At 47.7% G+C, this 24,326-nt stretch overlaps 2 protein-coding genes and 1 long non-coding RNA gene across 3 annotated transcripts in view; 2 read left to right on the forward strand and 1 right to left on the reverse strand.

Annotated features, from left to right (window-relative positions):
- Positions 1-2,956, reverse strand: part of LOC135826985 (uncharacterized) — a 33,672-nt gene extending 30,716 nt beyond the window's left edge. The window contains exon 1 of the long non-coding RNA XR_010555354.1: positions 2,853-2,956. This is a non-coding gene — a long non-coding RNA (uncharacterized LOC135826985). The remainder of the gene's footprint in view (positions 1-2,852) is intronic.
- Positions 2,957-3,894: 938 nt separating this feature from the next.
- On the forward strand, positions 3,895-4,245 carry LOC135827253 (THAP domain-containing protein 1-like). The gene has a single exon (XM_065339781.1). The coding sequence runs from the start codon at positions 3,895-3,897 to the stop codon at positions 4,243-4,245; it is 351 nt and encodes a 116-aa protein (XP_065195853.1).
- An 18,144-nt stretch (positions 4,246-22,389) lies between these two features.
- LOC135827254 (uncharacterized) lies at positions 22,390-23,478 on the forward strand. The gene has a single exon (XM_065339782.1). It carries the CDS (start codon positions 22,390-22,392, stop codon positions 23,476-23,478), a length of 1,089 nt encoding a protein of 362 aa, XP_065195854.1.
- The last annotated feature ends 848 nt before the right edge of the window (positions 23,479-24,326 follow it).

Below are 24,326 nucleotides of genomic sequence, written 5' to 3' on the forward strand. Positions count from 1 at the left end.
TATTATTATTGCATCATATTATTACTTCCAAAGTATTATTATTGCATCATATTATTACTTCCAAAGTATCATTATTGCATACAACGCTGAGTATTTACGCAATGTACAAAAACCAGCATTAGCCAAATGGAAGGAAGAATGGGGTACGAGCTGGAATGAGATACTTATACGCATGCAACTGCAGAATAGGCGAAAAAGAAAATATCAAAACAGTCCTAACAAAAAAAGAACGGTCAACAATTTACTTCAACAAATAAAACTCGAAAAACTGCTGAGTACTGTACTGTAATACTAGAGAGTTTTTGGATTCTAAATTTCGGAATTATTTTCAGAATGTGGTGGCAGGAGTCGAAAAAGGAGTCGAAACAGTAGTAGAACTTCCGGAAGTGTTTTTGCGAAAGTGCAAGGTTTTCCAAAAAATACATTCTCGGCTCTTGCCTGGTTGGGAGCGCATATTTGAACATGTGTGTATTATGTTTTCTGCTGCTCTCGCTTATCATTATTTGAAAATTTCCCAAGTGTGTAGTTTTGGTTTTGCTGGTTCTCCCCATGTTGACTAGATCTTCTCACACTCCATCTTCCTCTGCCATGGAGCCTACTACTGGCAGTACAAGACAGCAGGTCGCCAACCTCGTCTTCAGCTGTTGGATCACTCACTCCACCATCAGTTCGTCCTCGTCTTCAAACCGCATCCAAATTCGCTTTGACCTGCACATGGATTTGATCCTGCTGACACAACTCCTATTTTGTGCTCAACCCCTTTGTTTGCGGCTCTGTGGGATTCTAGGAGACTGCAAAATTTCCAGCCTCGTCTTAGCCAAAGTTTGCTAGTACCATTAGGAAGTCCGTCAGAGACCACACGCTGCTGCCGTTGGACCAACACGCCTCAATTGCAAAAAGGTTATAGGTTTTGTCGCCTTCTACGCTCATTTTGTTTTGCATGGCAACCCTTCGAAACGTAGTTAAAATAATACGATTTTCGGATTGCAAAACACTGAAAATGCCGTTTTTTGGCAAGCACATTTTTCGGAAAGCACAGCTGAAAAACATTCAAAAAATTCGGAATGAAAAACCTCTCAAATGATACAGTCAAGACATTGTCATGACATTGATAAAAAATTCACACAAATTGGGTGTCAGCATACACACAATGTCATAACAAACATTTCTATAATAATAATCATACCGCTTGCATGTCTTTATCTCTAAACATTTCCTCATATATATTTTTTTCATCTTTCTGTGAGAACCGGACCTATAGGCCGGTAAGAAGGCAATCATGCCTGTGCAATTGTTGAAGTAAAATAAAAGTCAACAACAGCAACAACAACATTGTACAGATTGTCGAAGTAGACGTACAGAGGGTCAAAGGCCGCGGACATACATGATTGTACATGACTATTATTATGAAATAGTATTCACAAACAAGTCCCACTTATGGTTTCTGTTCGTAAAAGGAAATTTCAATTTTTTGGTCATATTGTTCGTTCCGGCTGTTTGTCATTGACTGCTCTTCAGGGTTGTATTCCTGGAGGTCGTGGCCAAGGCAGGCCCAGAATGTCATGGCTTGATAATATTATTTCATGGACTGCACTTGATGACCGGCTACAGAAGACGACCGAGAACAGAACTGCAAATCGTCCTACACAATGATCTGATGAGTATCGAGAGGTCGCTCAACCGTACAGACCTCTGCAGATTGCGTGAAATTGCGCGCACGAGATCCGGGTGGCGTCAACTAGTTAATGACATCATTGACAATAAATATGTGTATCACTGAACAGGTCTAACTTACTTATGGCTACTTGCAATGTGCCAGTGCCGCACCAGCGTGTTGCATTGTTAATGTCTTTGAATAGTATGCATATGATCAAGTGTTAGTTCACCTATATTTTTTCTCTTTTTCGTTTTGCGTTCTTTCTCTTTTTCTCCCCTTCTCATCTGGTATCATGTCTAACATTGGGTGTGACTCAAGCGAGGGCTAGGCTAACGCCGATACCAACGCGAAAGGGCTGATGCTGATGATGACTTGACGTGCAGTTCCTGCTCGCTGCTGCACGTGATCGATTTTTATGGCGCTCGCTTGTTCATACTTGCTCTGTGACGCCCCGTCGGCCTTAGGGCTATGGGCTTGTGATGATGCTGATGATTATTATTACTATTATTGTTCAAAGCATCATTTGGGGAAGTAAACTGCCTGAAAAGAGAAAAAATCGCCAGACCCAACAGGACTCGAACCCGGGACCTTGCTTGTCATGAGCAATGCTCTAACCACTGGGCTATGGGACCGGGTTGAACCTAGAAGGCACTGACAAGTTTTTCACTCAGGCAGCTCCCAACACGTGCCACACATACTGATGGCACTTGGGTCTTTCTCCCTCCCCCAGGGGACCAACCACGGTCAGTTTCTGGACCCTACCAGAAGTGAAAGAGAGTGATAAATGTTTGAAAGGATTGGGAGAACATCAAATTCAAAGGATCAATTGGGGAAGTGAAATACCTGAAAAGAGAAAAAATCGCCAGACCCAACATGACTCGAACCCGGGACCTTGCTTGTCATGAGCAATGCTCTAACCACTGAGCTATGGGACAGGGCTGAACCTAGAAGGCACTGACAAGTTTTCACTCCAAAGGCAGCCCGAAAATACCTTGCCAGAGCGTTCAAACGAACAAATCAGTGATCATAATAATCATTAAGACCTTACAGTACGCTTTCCCAAATAAAACGTATTCTCATTGTACAGGTGAGGCAAAGCACTAAAATATATCCCGAAAAAGCCAGCAATAAACAAAGTCAACCTTAAGATCTCTATTACTGCTTTGAATCCCCCATGTGACAACAAAACACTTACTCTGTATGTATTTTTCAGAGTCTGCTTGAAAGTTGGTTACCTGAGGTAGACCTTGAGGAAACGCTCTGCAAAGTTGATGACCCACAGTTAGGCTGTTGTTTACGATATTCCTGAACACGAAAACGAAGTGCATGACAGTTTGAGTTACTGACACCCTGCTAATTCATTATGAAAACTCTATGAACCTTACATGCAACCTATATGCACCCTGCAATGGGGAAGTGGCTGACGTTGTAGGAAGATTCACATGCCTTGGGAAACAATTCATCATCTCCGACAAAACAACTGCAGAGCTGAGACGTCTTTTGACCCTGGAAAGACAGAAAGTGGGCAGGCTTGAACCCGTTTGGGAATGTGACAAGACAAAGGCAAAAACATTCCTCGAGGAGAAAACAATTTAAGTATCGCATCAAGGAGGACGAGCTGGAGTGGTGTCGGATTATTTTTCACTGCCCAGTAATGGAGCCCACGCTAAAACAGTCAGACGTGAACAAGGTAGCACTAGACTGAAAAGGAGTTCTGATACATTCCACATTCCACGGCAAAGCAGTGAGCTTGAGCACTGCTGGATAGCGCTAAACAACGGCCTTCCAACTTGGAAGATCCTTGGATATTATTGATAATTCAAGAGATGACGCTCTTTGGAATTATCACTAATATGTACGAACCTAGGTGTATAGGTGTGTGTTTTTGTTATTATTATGTGACGGTATTCCACTGATGAAAATCCCAAGAACACGTTATGGAACATTTAAAAGGGGAAGTTCACCCTAAAAATCAAAATTTCACAGTTTGTAGATTTCGAGGCGCTGAGTTCGGTGGTGAGTGGTCCCATCCCCGTGCGAAACGCCGTTCTGGAGATATTTGAATTTGAAATGTACCATGACGTCATGCGAAATGACGTCATGCGGCCGGCGCACACCCCCTCCACACCCTGTGACGTCAAAGAGATACAGGCTCCCGGTCTGCTTGCTTTTCAGTGAGCGAGGAAGAGTGGCGTTTGTATAGTTTCTTTCTTGCGACCTGAACAGTTTCAACCACGATGCCGGTTTGCTGTGCTGTCGGCTGCTCTAACCAGTCTGGCAAGCCCCTTGGGACCACGGTGCATCGTATTCCGCGGGATAAAGCTCTCCGAGCGGAATGGGTTGCAGCGATTCACCGCGAGAATTTGCCACCTACGTTTGAGGAGAGTAGTGCAATTTGTTCCGCACATTTTGAGGAGGATGCCTTCCAGAGGAACTTGCAGGGAGAGATGGGCAAAGCGTGCCGCGGAAAGCTGAAAGCAGACGCTGTGCCATCGATCTTCCCGGACAGGCATCCCCCAACGATGCGCACGATGTCGCAGTATCAGGAGAGGCAGGAGAGAGAAGATGTGAGTGAATGGTTTTGGTAATTTCGTGCTTTGAGAGCGTGTTGAAAATTAATTTTGTCTGTACATCGCGAGTTGGAGGGAGCAGTTTCACCCACTGAGTCTGTGTTGAGTACATCGTACTAGAGAAGATTATTCCCGTAGATGGGAAGATGGGAAGCCTGAGTAGGGGCTCCAAGAAGGAACCTGTGCTGGTTAGGCAAGCACATTGGATTTTACATACATGTAGGTACAATCTGCACATTGGTTTAATGATCACTAGCATGAATGCAGACTTGCTGAATCCCAATGAACAACAACAGCACAGCACAGGTGATCAAGTACTATCAGCACAAAAAAAACAGCAGAGAGTTAAAGGAATCTAGCTCGAGTAAACTGACACTACACAGTGTGGAGTAACTATAACGTGAAAACCGTCTCGGATCGCGATGCCGAATGATACCATTGAACTGACAACATGGCCCAGATCACTGACTGCTTGGAATCTTCTTCTTGCGGCCCCTGCTGCACTTGTGGCCCGTTTCTTTTTTGTGGCGATTCAGCTGGTACGCAGTGGCGAACTTCTTTCCACAGCCGTCAAAGTTGCAAACATGGTCCGGACGGGGGTCATCAGGAGCACGGCGCTTCTCTGACCTCTTGTCATGGACAAGCAGCAGATGTCGGGACTTGTCAGCCTCTGACCGAAACACATAGCGATGACATGCTGAGCAGATGAAGTCCTCAGGCAGTTTGCCCGATAGCGATGGCACTGTGATATCCAGGACTTCCTCAGTAGCAGTGCGAGCTGTGCTGTCAACGTACGTGCGGAAGTGACCATCGTGCGTTCTAGACACGGCAGGCGTTGGAAGGTGGCCACCCATCCTCTGCAGCAGAAGAGTTGCAGCTTCAGCTGAAACAGGGCTCTTCGAGCAATGTTCGCAGGTGGGCGACTTGCACTTTACAAAGGACAAAGAGTAGCAGGTGCGCACGCAGTGTTGCATCAGAAACTGCAATTCTGCTCTCAATGTGATCAGGTGCTCTTCCTCACGAATTCGTGTGATACCTGTGCACCAGACACCAAAACGAATACACCACACAGCAGAGAAAGAATTTCTTCATCACAGTACGGTAAAATAATCGAGATGATTCGCGAATACACCATTTTGTGTGTGTCATACACCCTTCTTCAGAAGTCCAAGACTCTTTTGCAGCCTTTTCTTGACATACAAAAGCACCTCTACACCAAACTATCAGCTGCCCAGAATACAAAAATACCTATACGGACAATATACATCGTCTGGACATCGTTGTGGAAGAAATGGAAAACATTCAAGCATAGATATGCCGCTAAATCCAGGGTGAGTATCCTAGAATTCACACCCAACATGCATGCATTTCTCACTGCAGAATATGCAGAGAGCTTTTAACAATTCATTGCCGATATATCAATAGAGTATTCACCTATAAATAAACACACTGAGTGGAGCTTACCAGCAGAGAGGAGCTCCTGAAGTCGCTCATGATCAGAGTACGGAGAAGGCTGCTCAGTACACCCAACACTCTGGGAAGATATCGGAAAACCATCGAACAATTTCCCATCCCAGTACGAATTGAGGCACTGGAGAGCTTCATCAAAGGCCTTTGCTTGATCTTCATGACTAGCGTCTGCAGACAATGACAGTGGAAGGGTGACACCAGCCAATAGACGTGACAAAGGAGACCAGGCATGTTCAATGCTGTTGAAAGCGCTATCACCAGGAGCATGTGTGACCATGAGCAGGAAGTCAAGCCGCTGGTCTCGCCACAGCCGGCCGATATTGAACATGGTCAGTGTGCTCTTGGTACTATAGTCTGGGCCGCCATCAACGATCATGCATACTCCAGACTTGCCGCTGGCTTTGCTGTTGGCAACGATAGATGATAAGTCATTCACATGAGTTTGCGCAGTGGCATCATGGAACCTTGCAGCTCGGTTGCGAACGAACAACTTTCCGGTGTGCGGTGCATTGAAGTGTAGTCTGCCCAGTCGATCGCGTTTCATGGCAGATGGTGTTGCATTCGAACTATCACTTCGTCCAGGGAGACTCAGACTGCGCTGTCTTGACTTCACACGATGTGACGGCAGCGATGAGCAGGACGCAGAGCGAATGCGACTTTGCTGGCTGCCGGTACGGTCATGAGCATCTTGCAAGAGCAAGTATTCAGACGGAATGACCTTAGCGTTCGCAACTGGAAAATCATGGTCACTGTACTGTGGGGCATCATCGTTCGGGAAGAAGTGCCTCAGCTGGTGGTAGCGACTGACCGCCAAACTACCGACATTCACCTTGTTTTTGTTGTCGCAACTGAAGAGAGCTACGCTGTCATGAAATTGCTGGCTGAATTCCTTCATGAAGCCGACTTGGGCAAAACAGAAGTGACTGTCCGCATGCTGACCATGGACATCATTAACCTTCGGTGGAACTCGGACATCCAGCAAGCTCTTATACCGGCGTGCATTTACAGTTCCCTTGCGAGGAGGCACCATCAGCTCATGTACTGCTGTGCGGGAGATGGACTCTAGGCCAGGAACAGAAGAAACGAGGTGGGCTTGGAGGTCTGCAAGGGTAACCCCACAGCTGTTGCCTGCCTCGGTCCGCCGCCTTTCCTGAGCACTGAAGCCATGGAGCTTGATGAAGTCAAGGGCCACTTGCACAATAGTAGGAAATTTTCGATGTAGTGGAACTCTTCCACGAGCCAAGGGCTCCATTGTCGTGACATCACCAGGCAAGGGCAGAGTTGATGTCCCTCTGTTGTGATCAGGGCCTGCTGGCGTAGGACTGGTGCCACCACTTCCTTCTTCAGAAACAAACAGCAGGTCACTGAACATATCGGCACCATGGAATTCATGGACGTTGACAAATACCCACTGTTTGTCACACTTCCGAAAGACAGACAGGATAGGCAGCCATGACATGAGCTGCTCAGCGATGGCTTTCTTGACAATGATACTCATCTGGTCATCAGTGATGTTCGTCACACTACAAATCGCCTTGAAGGACATCATTGACGCTGCTCCAAATGATGCATGCAGGGAAAGCAACTGCTGAGCAGACAAAGGGCCCAATGATTTGCCGTTGGAAGACTGCAAATCACATAAATCTGCAGCGCTATCTTCCCAGCTCAGGAATGGGGACGAACAATCTATGACATAGCCAGCGGCAGATACTTTATTCCGCTCCATGATCTGACTGGTGCGCCTACTCAAAGGTTTACACTGGTCATCCAGTAACTGGACAAGTGAAACGGCTGCTGCAATGAGCTTGTTTGCCAACTCAGCTTTCTCCATGGCAGAACGCATACCAGAGAGGCTCAAGACAGCGGAACTTGTCACTCCAATCTCGGAAACAGCAGACACGTATTCCTTGACCGTACTCATTGTCACTTTGATGGACTCCTCCGTTGCAGAGATGTGGCTTTTCTTCCACTACCACTTCTGGTGAAACTGGTACACTTTCAGAACATCAGCGTGCACCTTCCATGAGTCGCTCAACCTGTCCATGGCAGCCAACAAATCGCTTCTCCCCAGGACGTCAGGAGTTAGAAACTTGTCGGGATCGACTTCCAGCGACTCGAGGAAAGCTACTAGTACGCGGCTAGTGTCACGAGTCTCACAATTGGCATCGCTACTATTCCTGTCGATACCGCAGGCAGCATCAGGCGTTACTTCGAAGGAAGAACGTGGACGAGGGTTCTCTGCTGGCTTGTCCAATTTGCTAAAGTAACCAGATAGAGTCGCTTGAGACGTGCTTTCACTCTCCACGATCTCCACATCGTCAGGTTCGGACACGTTCTGAAGCACGTTCTGTCGCTCGGACTCGCTCGACTTCTTCCACTGGTCCTGAGCCCATGCGAACCATTCGCCTTTTTTCTGGCATGACGTTGAACCTTTCCTCTTCCACAGTGCCTCAATAAACTCTTCATACGTAGACGTAGGGGGCCTGCTAAAAAAGGTTTGCTGTTTCAGAGTCCCTCCGAAGAGGGTCCTCTGTTTCGACATCACACTGGAGAAAACGGAAAAGAAGTGAGCATCGATACACTACTTTCACTGCCAGTTCCGTACTTGTAGCGCTACTGCACAGTTGTGCTCCCTGAGATCCGAACTAAAAATGCAAAGTGCAACACTGGCGCCCTGGCCCAGTTCCGATTGCATGCTGCATGCAGTACAGTGCGAGCTAGCTCTTGACCCCCAGTACCCAGGACATGTCGGCAGTCAGTTCACTGGGTAGCCGCACTGCACTGGTACACGACTTCAACCGTGTCAAAGTCATCTACCGAACTTCGCTACAGTCGGAGACTTGTACTCTACATCATGTACCATGATGTACATGACTACAAGTGTAGACTACGAGTACTGGTACAGTCTGAGACTGCATGCAGCTCATCGCGACACTGACCGCAAGGTACAACAGTACACGCACCGGGTACGGGTATAGTGCACTGCACATCCAAAGGAGTGCAGCGTTTGCAACAATCGATCCTACACTACCTGGTATACTGCATATGTACACACAAAAAATCAAAAAATAAAATTCCGCCAGCGCTCTTGACCACCCACCCCCTTTTTGCATGAGGACGGATTTTTATATTTTTCGAAAATTACGGACGACCCCTAACGTCTGGCGCTAGCCAGGGTCCACACAGCTTTAATTCCCGTAGCTATGCAGAAGACGTTACTTCAGTAACGTCTGGCGCTAGCCAGGGTCCACACAGCTTTAATGTGGTATTTGTGTGTGTGTTTGTTTGTTTGTTTGTTTGTGTCACGCCTGGCGCTATCCGTATCTGACGCAAAAAAGCATAGGATGTTATAAATTTTTCAATTCTCCTATTTTTTTTTTCAGGCATATCCTGGGATTCGAACCCGCACTATCGCCCTACATGCTTTCCCCCATACACTTCGCATTCATACCCATTCTTCCAAGTTGCTTCACGTTATTATCTCGCGTTTGAAAGCCCTATTTGAATATTGCGGGCAGCTGTACATGTATGTGGCCAGCTGTGTTTGATGGTACGGTACGGTACGGGAGACGGTGTCGTATTTCTCTCGATCGTACCTGTCCAGTACCTATCCCCTACCGTACCGTGCCATCAAAGACGGCTGGCCACAATGCCTATTCAAATAGGGCTTTCAAATGCAAGATCACAATGTGAAACAACTTGGAAGAATTAGTATGTATGCGAAGTGTATCGGGGGATGCATGCAGGGCGCGCGAGAGTGCGGGTTCGAATCCCAGGTTATGTCTTAAAAAAGAGGATTTTTTAAAGAATTTATAACATCCCTATGCTTTTTTTTGTCTAGGTCATCAAGGCAAAAAAGCATAGCGAGGGGCCCTGAGCTTCCAAGCTCTCTCGTTTGGTATTTGTGTGTTTGTTTGTTTGTGTGTTTGTGTCACGCCTGGAGCTATCCAGTATCTGTCCCGTATCTGTCCCATATCTGTGACTACAAAGGCTCTACAGGATTGTACATACCAGCTGGCCACAATATTTGCTGGCTCTCGTGTCTGCCCCGTACCGTACCATCAAACACAGCTAGCTCGCCACAAACAGCTGGCCACAATATTCGTCGTATTATGTATATGACTCCCAGATGTATGTAGAGGATATAACCCGAGTCAGAGGGTTATACCGGCTGAATATAAATCCCGACTGCGATAGCAGGAGGGATTTATATGAGGGTACGGTATAACCCGACTACGAGGGTCATATCCTACTTATGCCAGGTACCCCTACGCATTTCCAGAACAACGAACCTATTTGGAGATCTCCTACATCATGCAGTACATGAACATCTTCTGGTGGTTATCAGTTATCAATTGAAAGAATGGTCGAGCAAGATCAGAAGGAGATTCCTCCGTGGATGTTTGGCATAAGATTTCCTTTCAGTTCCAGTGCATATTGTGGCATCTTCATGATCTTGTCTTGAGTCGTGAGCGGTGCGGAAGTCGACTGAATTGCTGCGGTGCTGGAGTTTGTCGTTGAATCAAACTACCGTCACTAGTAGATTACAGCTTGGACTCTTTGGGAGTAAGTGTTACTATAATTATGGTACAGTGCTGATTTTCACATGCGGCATCTTATAATCAGTTTTGCTTGCAAGTAGATGCATTTGCATACACTGTTTTGTATCACATTTCAATCCAATCTATTGTAGCATTTTCCAATCGGGTTGAAGTACATGTACCGTGACTGGTATTATAAACTTATTACGAAGGAGACAGTCTGTTGATGATCTTCAACTCTTCGAAGTACAATGTACATTGCTGACCCATTCGGGATACTTCGTGGTTATTCGACGTTCTTTATCCTCAGATTCAGTATAACAGAATACTCTGTAGACGAATTCCAGGTCATTCTTCTTTTCCATTGTGTATTGTTCCTCGTCAGTGTGCCGTTCTGTGTGGAGTGTACACGTGCATGTGGTGTCCGTTGTGTCTGTTTATGTGTGGTCCGTGCGCTGGAGTACTGCCGCCGTACAAGTTCACTGCCTTTCAGGCAGTGAACATGTACGGTGGCAGTGCCCTAGCGTACGTACCGTGCACCGGGATTTATATTCTATATAAATCCCGCGCGGGATTTATACTGGCCAATATAACCATGGCTAGACGAGCGCTGATTGGCTGAAAACAGGCCCTCCGTACCGTACCATGGTATAAAGGGAGATTTGGCAAGAAATAGGGAGACAAGGAGGAAATGAAATTAGAATGGACATTAGTTGCCGAATAGGTGATAGGATACGTCAGCAAAAACATACGTTGGAAGAGAGATCCCGTCGTCTCCAAAATAAGCGTGAACGGGCGATTCAGCGCCGGTCACAGGAAACGTCGGAAGAGAGATCCCGTCGAGTCCAGAACGCCCGTGATCGGCAGAGTCACTGCCGGTCCCAGGAAACGTCAGGACAGACATCCCGTCGACTCCAAAATAGTTATTTTTCTCTAATTTCGTCCACTTTTGGTTTGCTCCTCCTATTCTTTTTCAAAACTCCAATCGGCCAAAGTTTAATGACGGTGAAGAGTTTCGTTTCGAGAAAGTTTCTCATCAGCCAAAATTTGTTGATTTACAGTATAAGGAGATAAAAAGAAGAGAAGGAGCAAACCAAAAGTGGATGAAATTAGAGAAAAATAACAATCCGCAGTAAACTCTGCAAATATTTTTGCCTAACTCATATTCAAACTGATTGAAACGTTTTTGCAATACAATGATGTGGCCAATCAACGGAAAAAACATTTCCATCAGTTCTAATAACATGTACGATGAGCTAGGCAAAGAAGCATAAGAGCATAGCGTAGGGCCCTGAGCTTCCAAGCTCTCTCGTTTACAGATACCGGTACAAAGCTGTTTGCAGTGTGTTGATTGCAAGGTACTAGTATTGAATGAAGACAGAAAGTCGTGCAATATATATTTTCTTTAATATTCAAATTTTACATGTCGTGAAAAGGCATACAGTGGTCACTCTCTGCCCTCTACTTGGTAAGTTTCAATTCCAAGAATGTCTTTATTGTGTTGCATTGTCACTGTTATCTGTGTGTATTCCGCGAGTATGATCCTAGCTCAAGCCCATGCTGTGCCGTATGCAGCAGCATTTCGGTCTCCAGTTGCATGCGCAGTGAGTCCAGACGATGGCATGATATCTGCTGATGGGTGCACACAGACCCCCGTCAGCACACGGGAAATTTAGAGGTAATGTTATGCTACCCACTGGCACTGTGTAGATCAAATCCACACGTACATATGCTTGCAACATTGGCAGTACATTTTCATGAGTATTCTTTTGCTATAAACACACACACACGTGCGCGCGCGCGCGCACACACACACACGTGCAAGCACCTGGCTGACTACAAATAGTGACCGTTTATGATTGCTTTGCCGTGTGTCCATTATGCAGGTGTTCCACCGGACTCTTCGGCCAAGTTTTACGAATACCAGCCAAATGTATTGTCGGTATGCTGCGTAACGGTACGAGCTGCATTGGGGAACAGGGGAGTAGATTTTCCTGCTGTTAGTCTCCCATGTCAATGTTCATTTCAGTGCAACAGCAGCACACTACAACACAATTATTTTTGAAAAAGCATACAAATATCCTGGTTATATCTTTGCACCATGGAACAGTATTTTATTTTGACGAGAAAATACAGTTCTCCGATGCAAAATCGACGACAGTATTACACTATTAGCACGTACCGGTTTTCAAACTCAGATGGCTTCGATCCCGCCTGCTGATGGATCGTGTCCAAATAGTCGCGTAGTACAATGTACAGTGCATGCTGGTTACTGCAGCCTTTCTCGAACTGTGAAGTGCAAAAAATGCAGCCAGACTCCGCAAGCAATTGCTGCCGATTCCGGAACATCTTTGCAGCAAATGCAGTCGTTCCGCAATAATTGAACGACGCATTTGCCACATTCACACCAGGACGTAGTGCCAGCGCGATCGCAAGGTGGCCAGCAGTCTTCTAAGCAAGCAGTAGGGGCAGTGTCGGCAGCAGCCGACGCAGCTTCGTCAGCATTTACACCAACTTGCTCCGGACTCTCCATCTGTATGATCTCATCCTCGGTATACTTCGGTTCCTTCGCTGGCGTCCAACTCCCTCTCCTCGGAGTCACTGTCATCTCCTGACAAGGAGCTAGACCTACCCTGAATAGTCTCCACTCATACTGCTTGACTTTCCGCCTTCGACATTCACAACTTCACTTTCTTCTCCGTTCAACTCCAAGTAAAAGTCCCGAGCTCCATGAGCTCCTCTATCTCTTTGACGTCACAGATTCGTGACGCCATGGCGGCGCCAAAAACCGGGGATCAAAGTGATATTTCAGTTGCGTATATCTCCGGTTACAGTCACAGGATGAAGACGATACATACACTAATCGACTCAGCTGATTTTTCCGAATAACATATCTGATTTTGATTTTAGGGTGAACTTCCCCTTTAACGTTCTTCATTTTTTCCTGGTGTTATGAGTGTGCAATTGATCTTATTCCCGTAGCTATGCAGAAGCTAGCTGGCGCTAGCCAGGGTCCACACAGCTGGTATTTGTTTGTTTGTGTCACGCCTGGCGCTATCCCGTACCTGTCCCGTACCGTACCGTGCCATCAAACACAGCTGGCCACAAACAGCTGGCCACAATATTCAAATAGGGCTTTCAAATGCAAGATCATAATGTGAAGCAACTTGGAAGAATAAGTATGAATGTGAAGTGTATTGGGGAATGCATGTAGGGCGATAGCGAGGGTTCGAATTCCAGGTTATGCCTAAAACAATAGGAGAATAGGCCGTATGCAAGCAAAATGGCCACCGAAAAATGCGGGGACACCTTTTTGAGTGGCCTCAGCGCTGCTGTTTTTCATGCATGACAGCCAGTGTTTTTAGAGCTGTCAAGAAGGGATTCGAGTTGTCTCTCGAGTTCTATACTAAGCTCTTGGCAATGTCACTGTCATCTGACCCCAGCAAGTGGACATTAGGCGTCCTGCAGGGTTTCTGCAGTAGCAACGGCCTGAAAAAAAGCGGAAAGAAACCCGATGTCCTGAAGCGGTAAGTCATTATTTTCTCTCCAAAACTTTTCAAATGGTTTTTGATTTTTTTGCCCAGTGCATTTGTGTATAATATTTCCGTCTCCTCCTTTGATGACTACTTCCTTCTGATCTGCAGAGTCCAAGAGCACATCGAAAAGCAAACGGGCAGCTCGAGTTCTGCAGGGGCTGGCTTGCTATCAGCTCCCCTTGACTCTGGTTTGAGCAGTGCTTCAGCGGCTAGTTCGAGCTCTGAAGCTGAGACTAGTGCGTCTCAACCTTTCCAGACACTGCTGTCCGAGTTCCCTTCTGCTGGTTGGAAAGCTGTTCAATCTGCCAGATCCAGCTGCCCTGCTTCCTCCCTTGGTACCCCCATCAAGTTTTTCGTCGACAAGGTAACTGTGAATGGCCAGCCAACAGCTAACTTGTTTTGTTGTTGTTGTTTTCTTTATTTGAATTCGCTAAAACCAAACGGACAGAACTGTCCAGTGACAAGGGAGCGAATGATGAGCGTCATAATCACTATGCATCAAAACATCTCAGGACAAAATGAGACAGACTTTATTAAGGGAGGGTCTGCACAACACTTTTACATAAAGGGGAGTACGAGAACAAAGGCGCGGCAGAAGTCGAAGCAAGAAAGCAATCAACGCCAGAGATATTTTTGTCCACCAAAAACAGAGAGAGAGAGAGAGAGAGAGAGAGAGATCCGAGAGCGAGACAGAGACAGAGAGAAAGACAGAGAGACTAACATATGAAGGCTGAGCCTCTACAACAGGGCTTTACGTCTGAAAACAACCGCACGAATTAACAAGCAAGTTGTCAGAGAACAGGGAGAGAGACGGGCAAGCAGGCCAGCAGGCAGGCATATAATGAAAATATGGCGATAGTGATCCGTCTGACCTCAAGGGTTCATGCTGTGTGGAACAGCAGCAGTGCGAAATTGGGCCGGGTGCGGTATGGCCCGCACCTCGCTGGGCAACGCATTCCAGAGCCTAGCTCCTTGGTACGCGAGACAACCCTTACCCAGCTCAGTGCGGGTTGGCGGTGGTCTTAGACCCATAGATAATGGCAGCCGAGTAGGAGCGCCACTGGTTGGTAGCAACAGCACTTGCAGTGTGGGGCTAGCACGGGAGCGGCAGCGGCAGCGCCAAACCAGGAAGATGAGCTTCTGGATGAAGATCTCCCGGACACGGTAGGCGCCGAGTTGGACTAGCAGGTTTCTGGCAGAGGTGCGCGGCGAGCATCCGTACACAGCTCGAGCCGCACGATTCTGCAGAACTTGGAGGCGGTCCAGGTGCTTACCCGCCAGCGATGCTGAGAAGGCATTGGAGCCATATGAGAAATCAGGCATTATCACAGACTTGAAGTACTGGATGCGGCTTTGCATGCTGAGGCAGCGGCGCATCCGCCACAGCACACCGACTTTCTTGTTGAGGCGGGCAACGCACCTATCCATCTGGGTGTTCCAAGACATGGCGCTGTCAATGTGAACTCCGAGGTAGCGAGCAGAAGAGACAGATGGCAGCTTAGTCGCATGACACCATACGTCCAGTTCAGTTTGCGCTTCTAGCTTCCCAGCCGGTACTACCAATGCCTGACTTTTTGATGCACTAAGGATCAAACCTCGCTGCTTCAGCCAGTCAGCAATGCATGTCACTGCTCTGGAGAGAGTGGCGGTCAGTTCCTGTTGTGTTGGGCGACTGCAGGTCAGTGCGATGTCATCTGCGAACTGGATGGACTCAGCTTGCTGGGCAACAGATGGTATGTCCCGGGTGTAAAGGCTGAACAGCAGTGGACCTAATACTGACCCCTGTGGTACTCCACAGGAGCAGGCTGCCACTGTGCTAAGCTGGGATCCCAGCTGGACAATCTGGCAGCGATCAGACAAGTATGACATGAGCCACTGGAGCGCTGTTCCAGTGACGCCCACACAGAAGAGATCTTCGACTAGTTGCTGGTGGCGAACCTTGTCGAACGCCTTCGACATATCCAGGAGGACCACACCCGTGAACATGCGGCGGTCTCTTGAAGCGAGGATCCTGTTGACCATCAACACAAGGGCATCCTCCGTGGAATGTCCGGTCCGGAATGCAAACTGTGTGCTGGGCAGAGAACCAGCCATATCCAGAAAGGTGACAAGTGCCTTCTGCACCACCTTCTCTAGCAGCTTCGAGAGAATTGGGAGCAGGGACACAGGACGGAAATTGTTGGCGACAGATGGATCGCCAGCCTTTTGCAATGGGGTCACATACGCACGCTTAAAGCCAGCGGGTACAGTGCCGGAGGTCAGGGACGCATTGAAAAGTGCTGCAACTGATGGTGCTAGCAGGTCGGCACAGTACTTTAGAAGTAAGCCTGGGATGCCGTCGCTCCCGGTTTCTTTGCGCGGGTCGATGCGCTTCAAAAGCTGTTCAGCATCGCAGACACGCACATGTTGGAATGAGGTCAGGGCAGACCGAGGCTGTGGACCCTGAGGCATAGAGAGCACTGAAGGTCGAGCATCATCAGAGACTACCTTGCCAAACGTGGACGCAACATGTTCGATGTCGCATGTCGGCTGGATTGATTGTCTCTTGCGTCCAGTCACAGTATTTAGGACTGACCATAACTTGCGTGGGTTCTGGCAATTTTCTTGGCACTGACTTTGGAAGTACTGGTTGCGTTTGCACCTGTTTGTATTCGCAGCAACCGAGCGGGCACGTCTATATGCTGTGTGAGCTTCAGAGTTGGCTTTGTCAGCAAGCCACTTTCGATGCAGGCGACGCTTCAGCTGGTTTATCTTGTATAGCTCTCTGTCAGACCATGGAGGATGGAGCTTGCCTGTCTTAATCTTGCATTGCTGCAATGGCGCATGCCTGTCGAGGACAGAAAGGAATCGTTGATGCCAGTGGTCCCACATGGCTTGCACATCAGAGTCTGGTGGGTACACATGAAGTTCAGCAGCAGCTAGGTCAAGTCGGAAGGCAACCAAGTCAATGTTATCTAAACGGCGACGCACACGCTGCTTGGGGATGTCTGGCCGGGCATGTCTTGCATTGAAGGTTGCTTCAACTCCAAAGTGGTCACTGAGTGTAAGCGGCAGGACTCGGCAATCATACAAATCCTTATCCTCTGTTGTCAGTATCAAGTCAATAGTAGTGCCAGCTGGACACCGAGGTGAGACTCGCGTAACGGAGTGGACGATATTAGTGAGGCCATATGCACCACAGAGATCCAGAAGTGGCTGGGCATGCTGTGGCTGGGAATGCGAGATATTGACATTGAAGTCACCCATCAATGTGACGGCTGAGGTAACCATAGCAGCTTGATGCAGCGATGCCTCAAGGGTGGACCAGTAGGAGACTGGCGCATCTGGTGGTCGGTATATGCAGCCAATTAAGTGATTGCCTGCCTTTCCATTTAGCTCAACCCACACTACCTCCGTGTCCCCTTGGTTGAGATCCGGCCGTGGCTTGATGGGCAAGTAGGACCGGTAAAAAATACAGACGCCACCTCCTTTTCTCCCCTTTCAGTCATTTCTCACCAAACTGTATCCTTCAATGTTCAGTTCTCCTTCAGCTATAGACGCGTCCAGCCATGTCTCCGCAATCCCAACAACATCCCATGTCCTTTCCCTAATCAGAGCGGACAGCGTGTCTATCTTGTAGCGCAGGCTGCAGATGTTAAGGAATCCAATGGTGGTATGTGTTGAATGAGATTGTGGCAGTCTGTTAATAGATACGGTAGCAGCCTGAGGGTAGAACTCCCGCGCAACTGGATTTAGCTTACTCATTGAGAGCTAGATGAAGGTTGCATTTTGCATGGTATTCCCGACATGGATCCAGGGGAATCTTCTGCATGACGCTTTCCAGGGCGAGGTGGCGTGGCTTTGGCTGGAGCAGACGCAGTTGACGTATCTTGAAGCTTGGGCTGGTGCTGGCCACTGTCCTGCTGGACATCACTAGGTGCAGGGCTTTGGCTGTCATTAGACGCAGGGCATTGGCTGTCACTGGACGCAGGGCATTGGCTGTCACTAGACTCAGGGCATTGGCTGTCACTGGATGCAGGGCATTGGCTGTCACTAGATGCAGTATGCAGGTTCTGCTGTTCTGTCTGCAAATGCTGGTGCTCTTCAGGTGTAGATGCAGATTGTTGACCAGCAGCATGGTCTGCCGCAGAGTTCAGATATTTGTCAAAGCTCCAAAGTCTGCAATAAACAGGCAATGGCCAAATTTCCGGTGGAGCAGTGTCATGGAGCTCGCGTGATTAACACCAATTCGAGCTGAGATGCTATCCTCCTTGCGAAAGATCTTGCATTTATGGATGGTGACTGGAATACTCGTACCTGAAGATCGCTGTGCTATAAACTGGCTAAAGTGGTCACTTTCCATGTCATGCAGGAGATTGCCAGGAAAAAGGAGCAGCTGCTATTGCACAAAATACTATGTGTATCCTATGAGAGATCATGTTGAAAACTTGAAAACGAAATGTTGTTTGAAAGAAAGGTAGAATGAACATGATGGCAGTCTATGCCAGTTCCACATGCACTTCTGACAGGAACTACGACAGACTTCTACGTGGCAGCACCAAAGGAGAGCATGGGATAGGCAACATAACAATAATAGAACATACATGCTCACACGTTCATGTGTGCCAGCTTGTGTACACGCGTACACGCCCACACACGCTTGCAAGCGTGTATTCACACATGTGTGTGAGTGTGCATGAATGCACCCCCCCCCCCACACACACACACACTCACCCACCCAAAGACCCACGCAGCCAATCACCCAGCCAATCACCCACCCACCCACCCTGCCAACCACCCACCCACCCACCCACAGGTCTGTCCGCAGATTGAGGATTTCGCTCCTGCTCTTGTAGCAGTTGAGCACTCTTGTGTGGGGTAGAGCTTTTGCCGTTTGTGTTATCCCGGAGCTCACTGACTTGTCAGTTTGAGCACTCTAAAAGGGTACGTTCGGGCCTGGTTTAGTTAAATAGGGCTTTGGAAAATTTATTTTTCATTGCCACCAGGTTTGGCCTCATTTGTCAGAATACACACAATGTTATAACAAACATTTCTATAATAATAGTTATAGCACTTGCATGTCTTTATCTCTATTCATTTCCTCATATAATTTGTTTCATCTTTCTGTGAGAACCAGACCTATAGGCCGGTAAGAAGGCAATCATGCCTGTGCAATTGTTGAAGTAAAATAAAAGTCAACAACAGCATTTCCTCTGTGCTGCGCTCATGAGTCGACAAAGGACGAAACAGGGCTATCTGCAGATTGAGTATTTACCTCTTATATTGTGTCTGTGAGAAATACATGAAGTTTCAGGGAGATGTGATGCAGCAAAGTAGAAATATTTCAAAAATCATACCCCTGGGGTCTGGTTGGATCCAACAACCCGGAATAAGCATTAACTTACAGGCCTTGAAGGGCTTTTAGGTTGGCAAATACATTTGTAGGAAGGCTTGCAAGTTGATTATTCGCCAGGACTCTAAAAAGGGAGAGGAGAAAGAGTCAAACAAATATTTGCGAATATTTGGGTTCAGCGATGGCCGCTAACATACCAGGCGGTAAACATAATACTGTAAAACGACAAACTTTCGCTAAATTTAGCGTTTTGGCAAACTGGACCAGTTAGCGGCAATTAATTTTAGCGATTTTTACCTTTAACCGAAAATCAAAGAATTATATTTTACGAAGCCTCGGAGTGCTGGGCGCAGAGCGCATGAAGAATGAGAGAAGAAATCAAAGAATGAAAGAAGGAATCAAGGAATGTTAGAAGGAATCAAGGCATCAAAGAGAACCATAAGGTATGTACTAGTACTGGGAGATAGGATGGCACGTTCGAAGAGGGAACATCGGAAGGCTTTCTCTTCGAACTGCTGAGCCACTGCGATACTCATCGCGATAAAATTCAGAAGACTTCTTCGAGCAGTACAACACTAAAATCTACGCAACAGCAAGCTGGCCAAACGCTCCAAAAAGTCCAACAACACTCTCCACAACACTGAGACATTCTCCAGTCGATCATTTTATTCTCTTCTGGTTCAAGTCGCCGTACTCCAAAGACAACTAATGTTTCAACGGTTACTTGCAAGACTGGGGTTGGTACGTAACCCGTCGTTGCAACAGCTGCGCGCTTTGGTTGGACAAAGCCGGCCGTGCAAGCATAGATCAGCGCTGTGAATGTATAGTCAGTGCAGTGAGTGATGCATGCGCATGTACTGTACAGATCTGTGGCACAAAACGGTCGATCATCGAGGCATTGCATAGTACGTAATACTACAAAATTTCATATTCGCGAGTCAAACTTTCGCGATTCGACCCTGCTCGTGAAAGTTAATCGCTCGCGAAAGTTTGTCGTTTCACAGTATAGGAAAGCGATGTCGGGAAGGAAATTTGCAAAGTTGCAATGTGGTGAAGTGAAAATATTCAACACATACACCTCCCGTCGGATGATCGCCTACAGACACCACCGCCGCAAGCAACGGCTCCGCGAGCCCATGCTTTTCTGCCCACTGTTTATTTTGTTCTGTGTGTCTATCCAGGGTCGCTAGCCCCGCTCGCATAACATCCCGCCGGGCATATAACACCCGCTGGAGAATTGCTTACAGACACTACCGCTGCATGCTACGGCTCCACGGAACCAAGGCTTCGCCGCCCGCTGTCTATTGATCTGTGTGTCTGTCCAGGGTCGCCAGCCCCGCTTGCATAACATCTAGTCCGGGAGCTGACCTTCAAAAAAGTGGCGATCCAGGTCGGGCGAGATGGACTACAAGATCTCTTCAGCAATGGGTTATGGGTCTATCAGAGAAGGGCTTTCGAGTTATTGGCCATCCCAAAGCTGTGCACGGACATTCATAATTGGCAAGCATTTAGGCGCAAATGTTTTTCGTTCTCAGCCGACTTCTCGGTTTGAGAAGTAGGTGCGCACGCTCAACTTCCAAATCAGTGACTATGCGCGTATGCAGAAGATAATGACGCTGCAAGCTTACTTTCTCAAAGCGTGACATGCATTGTCATTGCGATTTTGCCTTTCCAAGTGAGAATAGCGCAACAGCAACTATTGCCATCGTGCGTGCTAATACTCTAGTCACTAAGTATGGCGCTTCAGGACAAAAGCGTGACATAGGGTGTGTACCAGCAATAGTGCACAATAAGGCACAATAATACTCGCGCCTACTACGGCAGTTCTCAATTACAAACAGGCGTGGAGGTAGCGCTGCATCGCTACGCTGACCCAGCCTTATGTCCCGTCCGAGCCTTGGAGGCTTACGTTCGGTCCAGCAAATAAATCAATGACAAGCAACCCCTCTTCAAGTTTTAGGATGGTCGCCATCTCAAGCCGAACGACATCAATGCTGTCCTACACAAAGTGCTAGGTCCAAGCATCAGCAGCCACTCCTTACCCACCGGGGGAGCCACACACATGGCGGATCGAGGCGCCCCAGAGTATGCCCTGTTTAAGGTAGTCCGCTGGTCCAGCAGGGCATATCGCACGTACATTCGCAAGTCTGCAGGCATGCCACAGCACTACTAGAGCCTGTGGGTCGCAAGCCATTCGGTACGTTTATTCAAGGCAAGGGTGCTGTCGATGGGCGCCGCATAGTGCACGCACATCGACACCATTGAACTATTTATGTGTACTAAGATTTAGTGTTCCGCTGCCATAGCAACCTAGTAGTACACGTAGCCGTTCCGACGGCGCACGACACCGTGGGCCACTTCTGCTGTCCTTGCCTCTCTGATGTGTGATATGTGTACATCATTAATAATCATGACCTCATACTGAGTACATGTACGTCATACTTGATTACCGATCACAGGCTCATGATTATTCATGCTGGAATAAACGCTTGAGACACCCCATGGGCTCGTCTCTCTTGTGTGGCATGCGGGTTAATTTATTTTTCATTGCTCTCAGGATCGGCCTCATTTTCTCTGTTCTGCGCTGATGAGTTCACAAAGGACGAAACCGGTCTTGAACAGGTCTGTCCGCAGATTGAGTATTTTGCTCCTGCTATCAGTTTCGGCCTTATTTCTTCTGTGCTGCACTGATGAGTCAACAAAGGACGAATCAGGTCTGTTCGCAGATTGAGGATTTCGCTCCTGCTCATGTAGCAGTTGAGCACTCTTGTGTGGGGTAGCGCTTTTGCCGTTTGCGTTATCCTGGAGCTCACTGACTTGTCAGTTTGAGCACTACGACAGGGTATATTCGGGCCTGGTTTATTTAAATTGGGCTTTGGAAAAAATTTCATTGCCACTAGGTTTGGCCTCATTTCCTCTGTGCTGCGCTTATGAGTCCACAAAGGACGAAACAAGTTCATCCGCAGATTGAGTATTTACCTCGGGTAATGTGTCTGTGAGAAATACATGAAGTTTCAGGGAGATGTGATGCAGCAAAGTAAAAATATTTCAAAAATCATACCCCTGGGGTCTGTTTGGGTCCAACAACCCGGAATAAGGGTTAACTTACAGGTCCTGAAGGGCTGGTAGGTTGGCAAATACATTTGTAGGAAGGCTTGCAAGTTGATTATTCGCCAGGTATCTACAAAGAATAGCCCCAACCGTCGATGGACACCTTGGCGCGATACAATCAGGTTTCAGAAGAGGCAGGAGCACGGCAGACGTCGTATGGACACAGCGTTGGATGAGTGCTAAGACACAGAGGCATCCATTCACCTACCACATGCTGGGAATCGACATGAGTCGTGCTTTTGACACTATCAACAGGCAGCGTCTATTGGAAGTGATGGATGGAGTAGTTGGCCCAGACGAACGCAAACTCTTGCGACTGCTCCTGGAGAGAACTACCCTCGTGGTCCGTGTTGGACAGGCGACCTCAGAGTCGTTCAGTAACACAGTTGGAACACCGCAGGGCGATGGCCTAAGCCCAGTCCTGTTCACCTGTTATCTCGAAGCGGCCCTGAGGGATGTCCTGTCCCATCTGCCACCCCGTCCAGAAAGCGATAGACTACTACCCCATGAGAGCAGGTATGCTGACGATGTCAACTATTACAGCACAAGTCTAGATTGGTTACGAGCTGCACTGCCGATCATTGCGAAGGTCCTTGAATCCTGGTCGCTGTACGTAAACACCCAGAAGACGGAATGGGTCACAATATCGTCAACAACAGAAAATTGGAAAACAGTAAAGCAGCTGGGATCACTCATGGCAACTAACGAAGACATCCAAAGGCGAAAGCAGCGGGCAACGATTGCCTTCAAGAACATGTACACTCTGTGGCTGCGGAGGGAGCATGTCTCAGAAGCTCGCAGAGTTCGCCTCTACAACGCATATGTTCTGCCGACCCTATTGTACAATTGCTGTACGTGGGGATCAACAAAGGCAGTCAGTGACAAGCTGGACGTGTTCCACAGGCAACAGCTTCGCTCGCTACTGGGCATACATTACCCCAATCGTATCACAAACATCGAGTTATACCGGAGATGTCAGAGCCAGCCCATCTCCGAGGAAGTCCACAGACGAAGAATGACCATGCTGGGACATGTCCTACGCCTACCCGAAGACACACCACCGCAACAAGCCATGGCACTCTACTTCAATCCACCAAACACAGCCAAGCCAGGAAGACCTCTGACTACTTTAGTCACCCAGATCCAGCAAGACTGCGTCCACAGACAAACGCCACTCAAGAGGAGCCCGCATCTGCAGAGCCTCCGGCAGAAGGCATCCGACAGGCAGGTGTGGAAGGCCTTCGTAAAAAACGCACAGTGAACACTGACGAAACAGAAGTTGCCCATCCTTCTCAGTGCTATTTGCTTATTGTCGATTTGTAAACCGTACCTTGCAGTCCATGTCTTCCCTTGTCATCATCATAATAGTATAGTTTTGTCTCTCTCCTTCTATTGCTCAGGAACACAGAGGCGGAAAGAGGCTGGTCCTCAAGTACGTGAAACTGTTCATAATAATAATAATCTACAAAGGGAGAGGAGAAAAGTGCATTAAGAATATTTGAGAAATATTTGGGTTCAGTGATGGCCGCTAACATACCAGGCGGTAAACCGTAATAGGAGGAATAGATCACAAGTCAAGTAATGAAAACAATTGCATGAAAGCAAGAATGGGATAGAGAAATTGGAACTCTATTCAAACACAGGAAAATTCAATGAAGCGAGCACTGTCACAGGATAAGTCTATCGCAAAGGGGCGCAAGGCATTGATAGGCATCATTCTGGGTGTGCGGGATGACGGACTTCGCAAGGAACTTCTTCGACGAGATGAGAGTCTAGAAAAAGTGCTGTCCTCCTGCAGATGCAGAGAAGCTGCTCAACGACGTATTAGACATTTGACCCACGAAGCGGTTGGTTCAGAGACAGACAAACATGACATCGACGCTGTTAGGTCACGGCAGAAGAAAATACAAGCCAGACCCCCAGTGAAGTCCTGCGGATACTGTGGGGGGAACATACCCTCCAAGGCAGTGTCCGGCGTACGGTAAAACATGCACGAAGTGTAGCAAGGTCGGCCACTTTGCTAAGATGTACAGAAGCCACAAAAGTCACCAGCAGTCACAACAATAGAGCAGACAGCAGTACAAGAGCAAGCCGTTCAGACGCGGTCGT

This window comes from Sycon ciliatum, chromosome 11 (assembly GCF_964019385.1).
Source record: "Sycon ciliatum chromosome 11, ocSycCili1.1, whole genome shotgun sequence".
NCBI lineage: Eukaryota > Metazoa > Porifera > Calcarea > Leucosolenida > Sycettidae > Sycon > Sycon ciliatum.

Excerpts from the sequence above, each read along its gene's own strand:
- LOC135827253 (XM_065339781.1), top strand. The coding sequence starts at position 3,895 with ATGCCGGTTTGCTGTGCTGTCGGCTGCTCTAACCAGTCTGGCAAGCCC.
- LOC135827254 (XM_065339782.1), top strand. The coding sequence starts at position 22,390 with ATGAGTGCTAAGACACAGAGGCATCCATTCACCTACCACATGCTGGGA.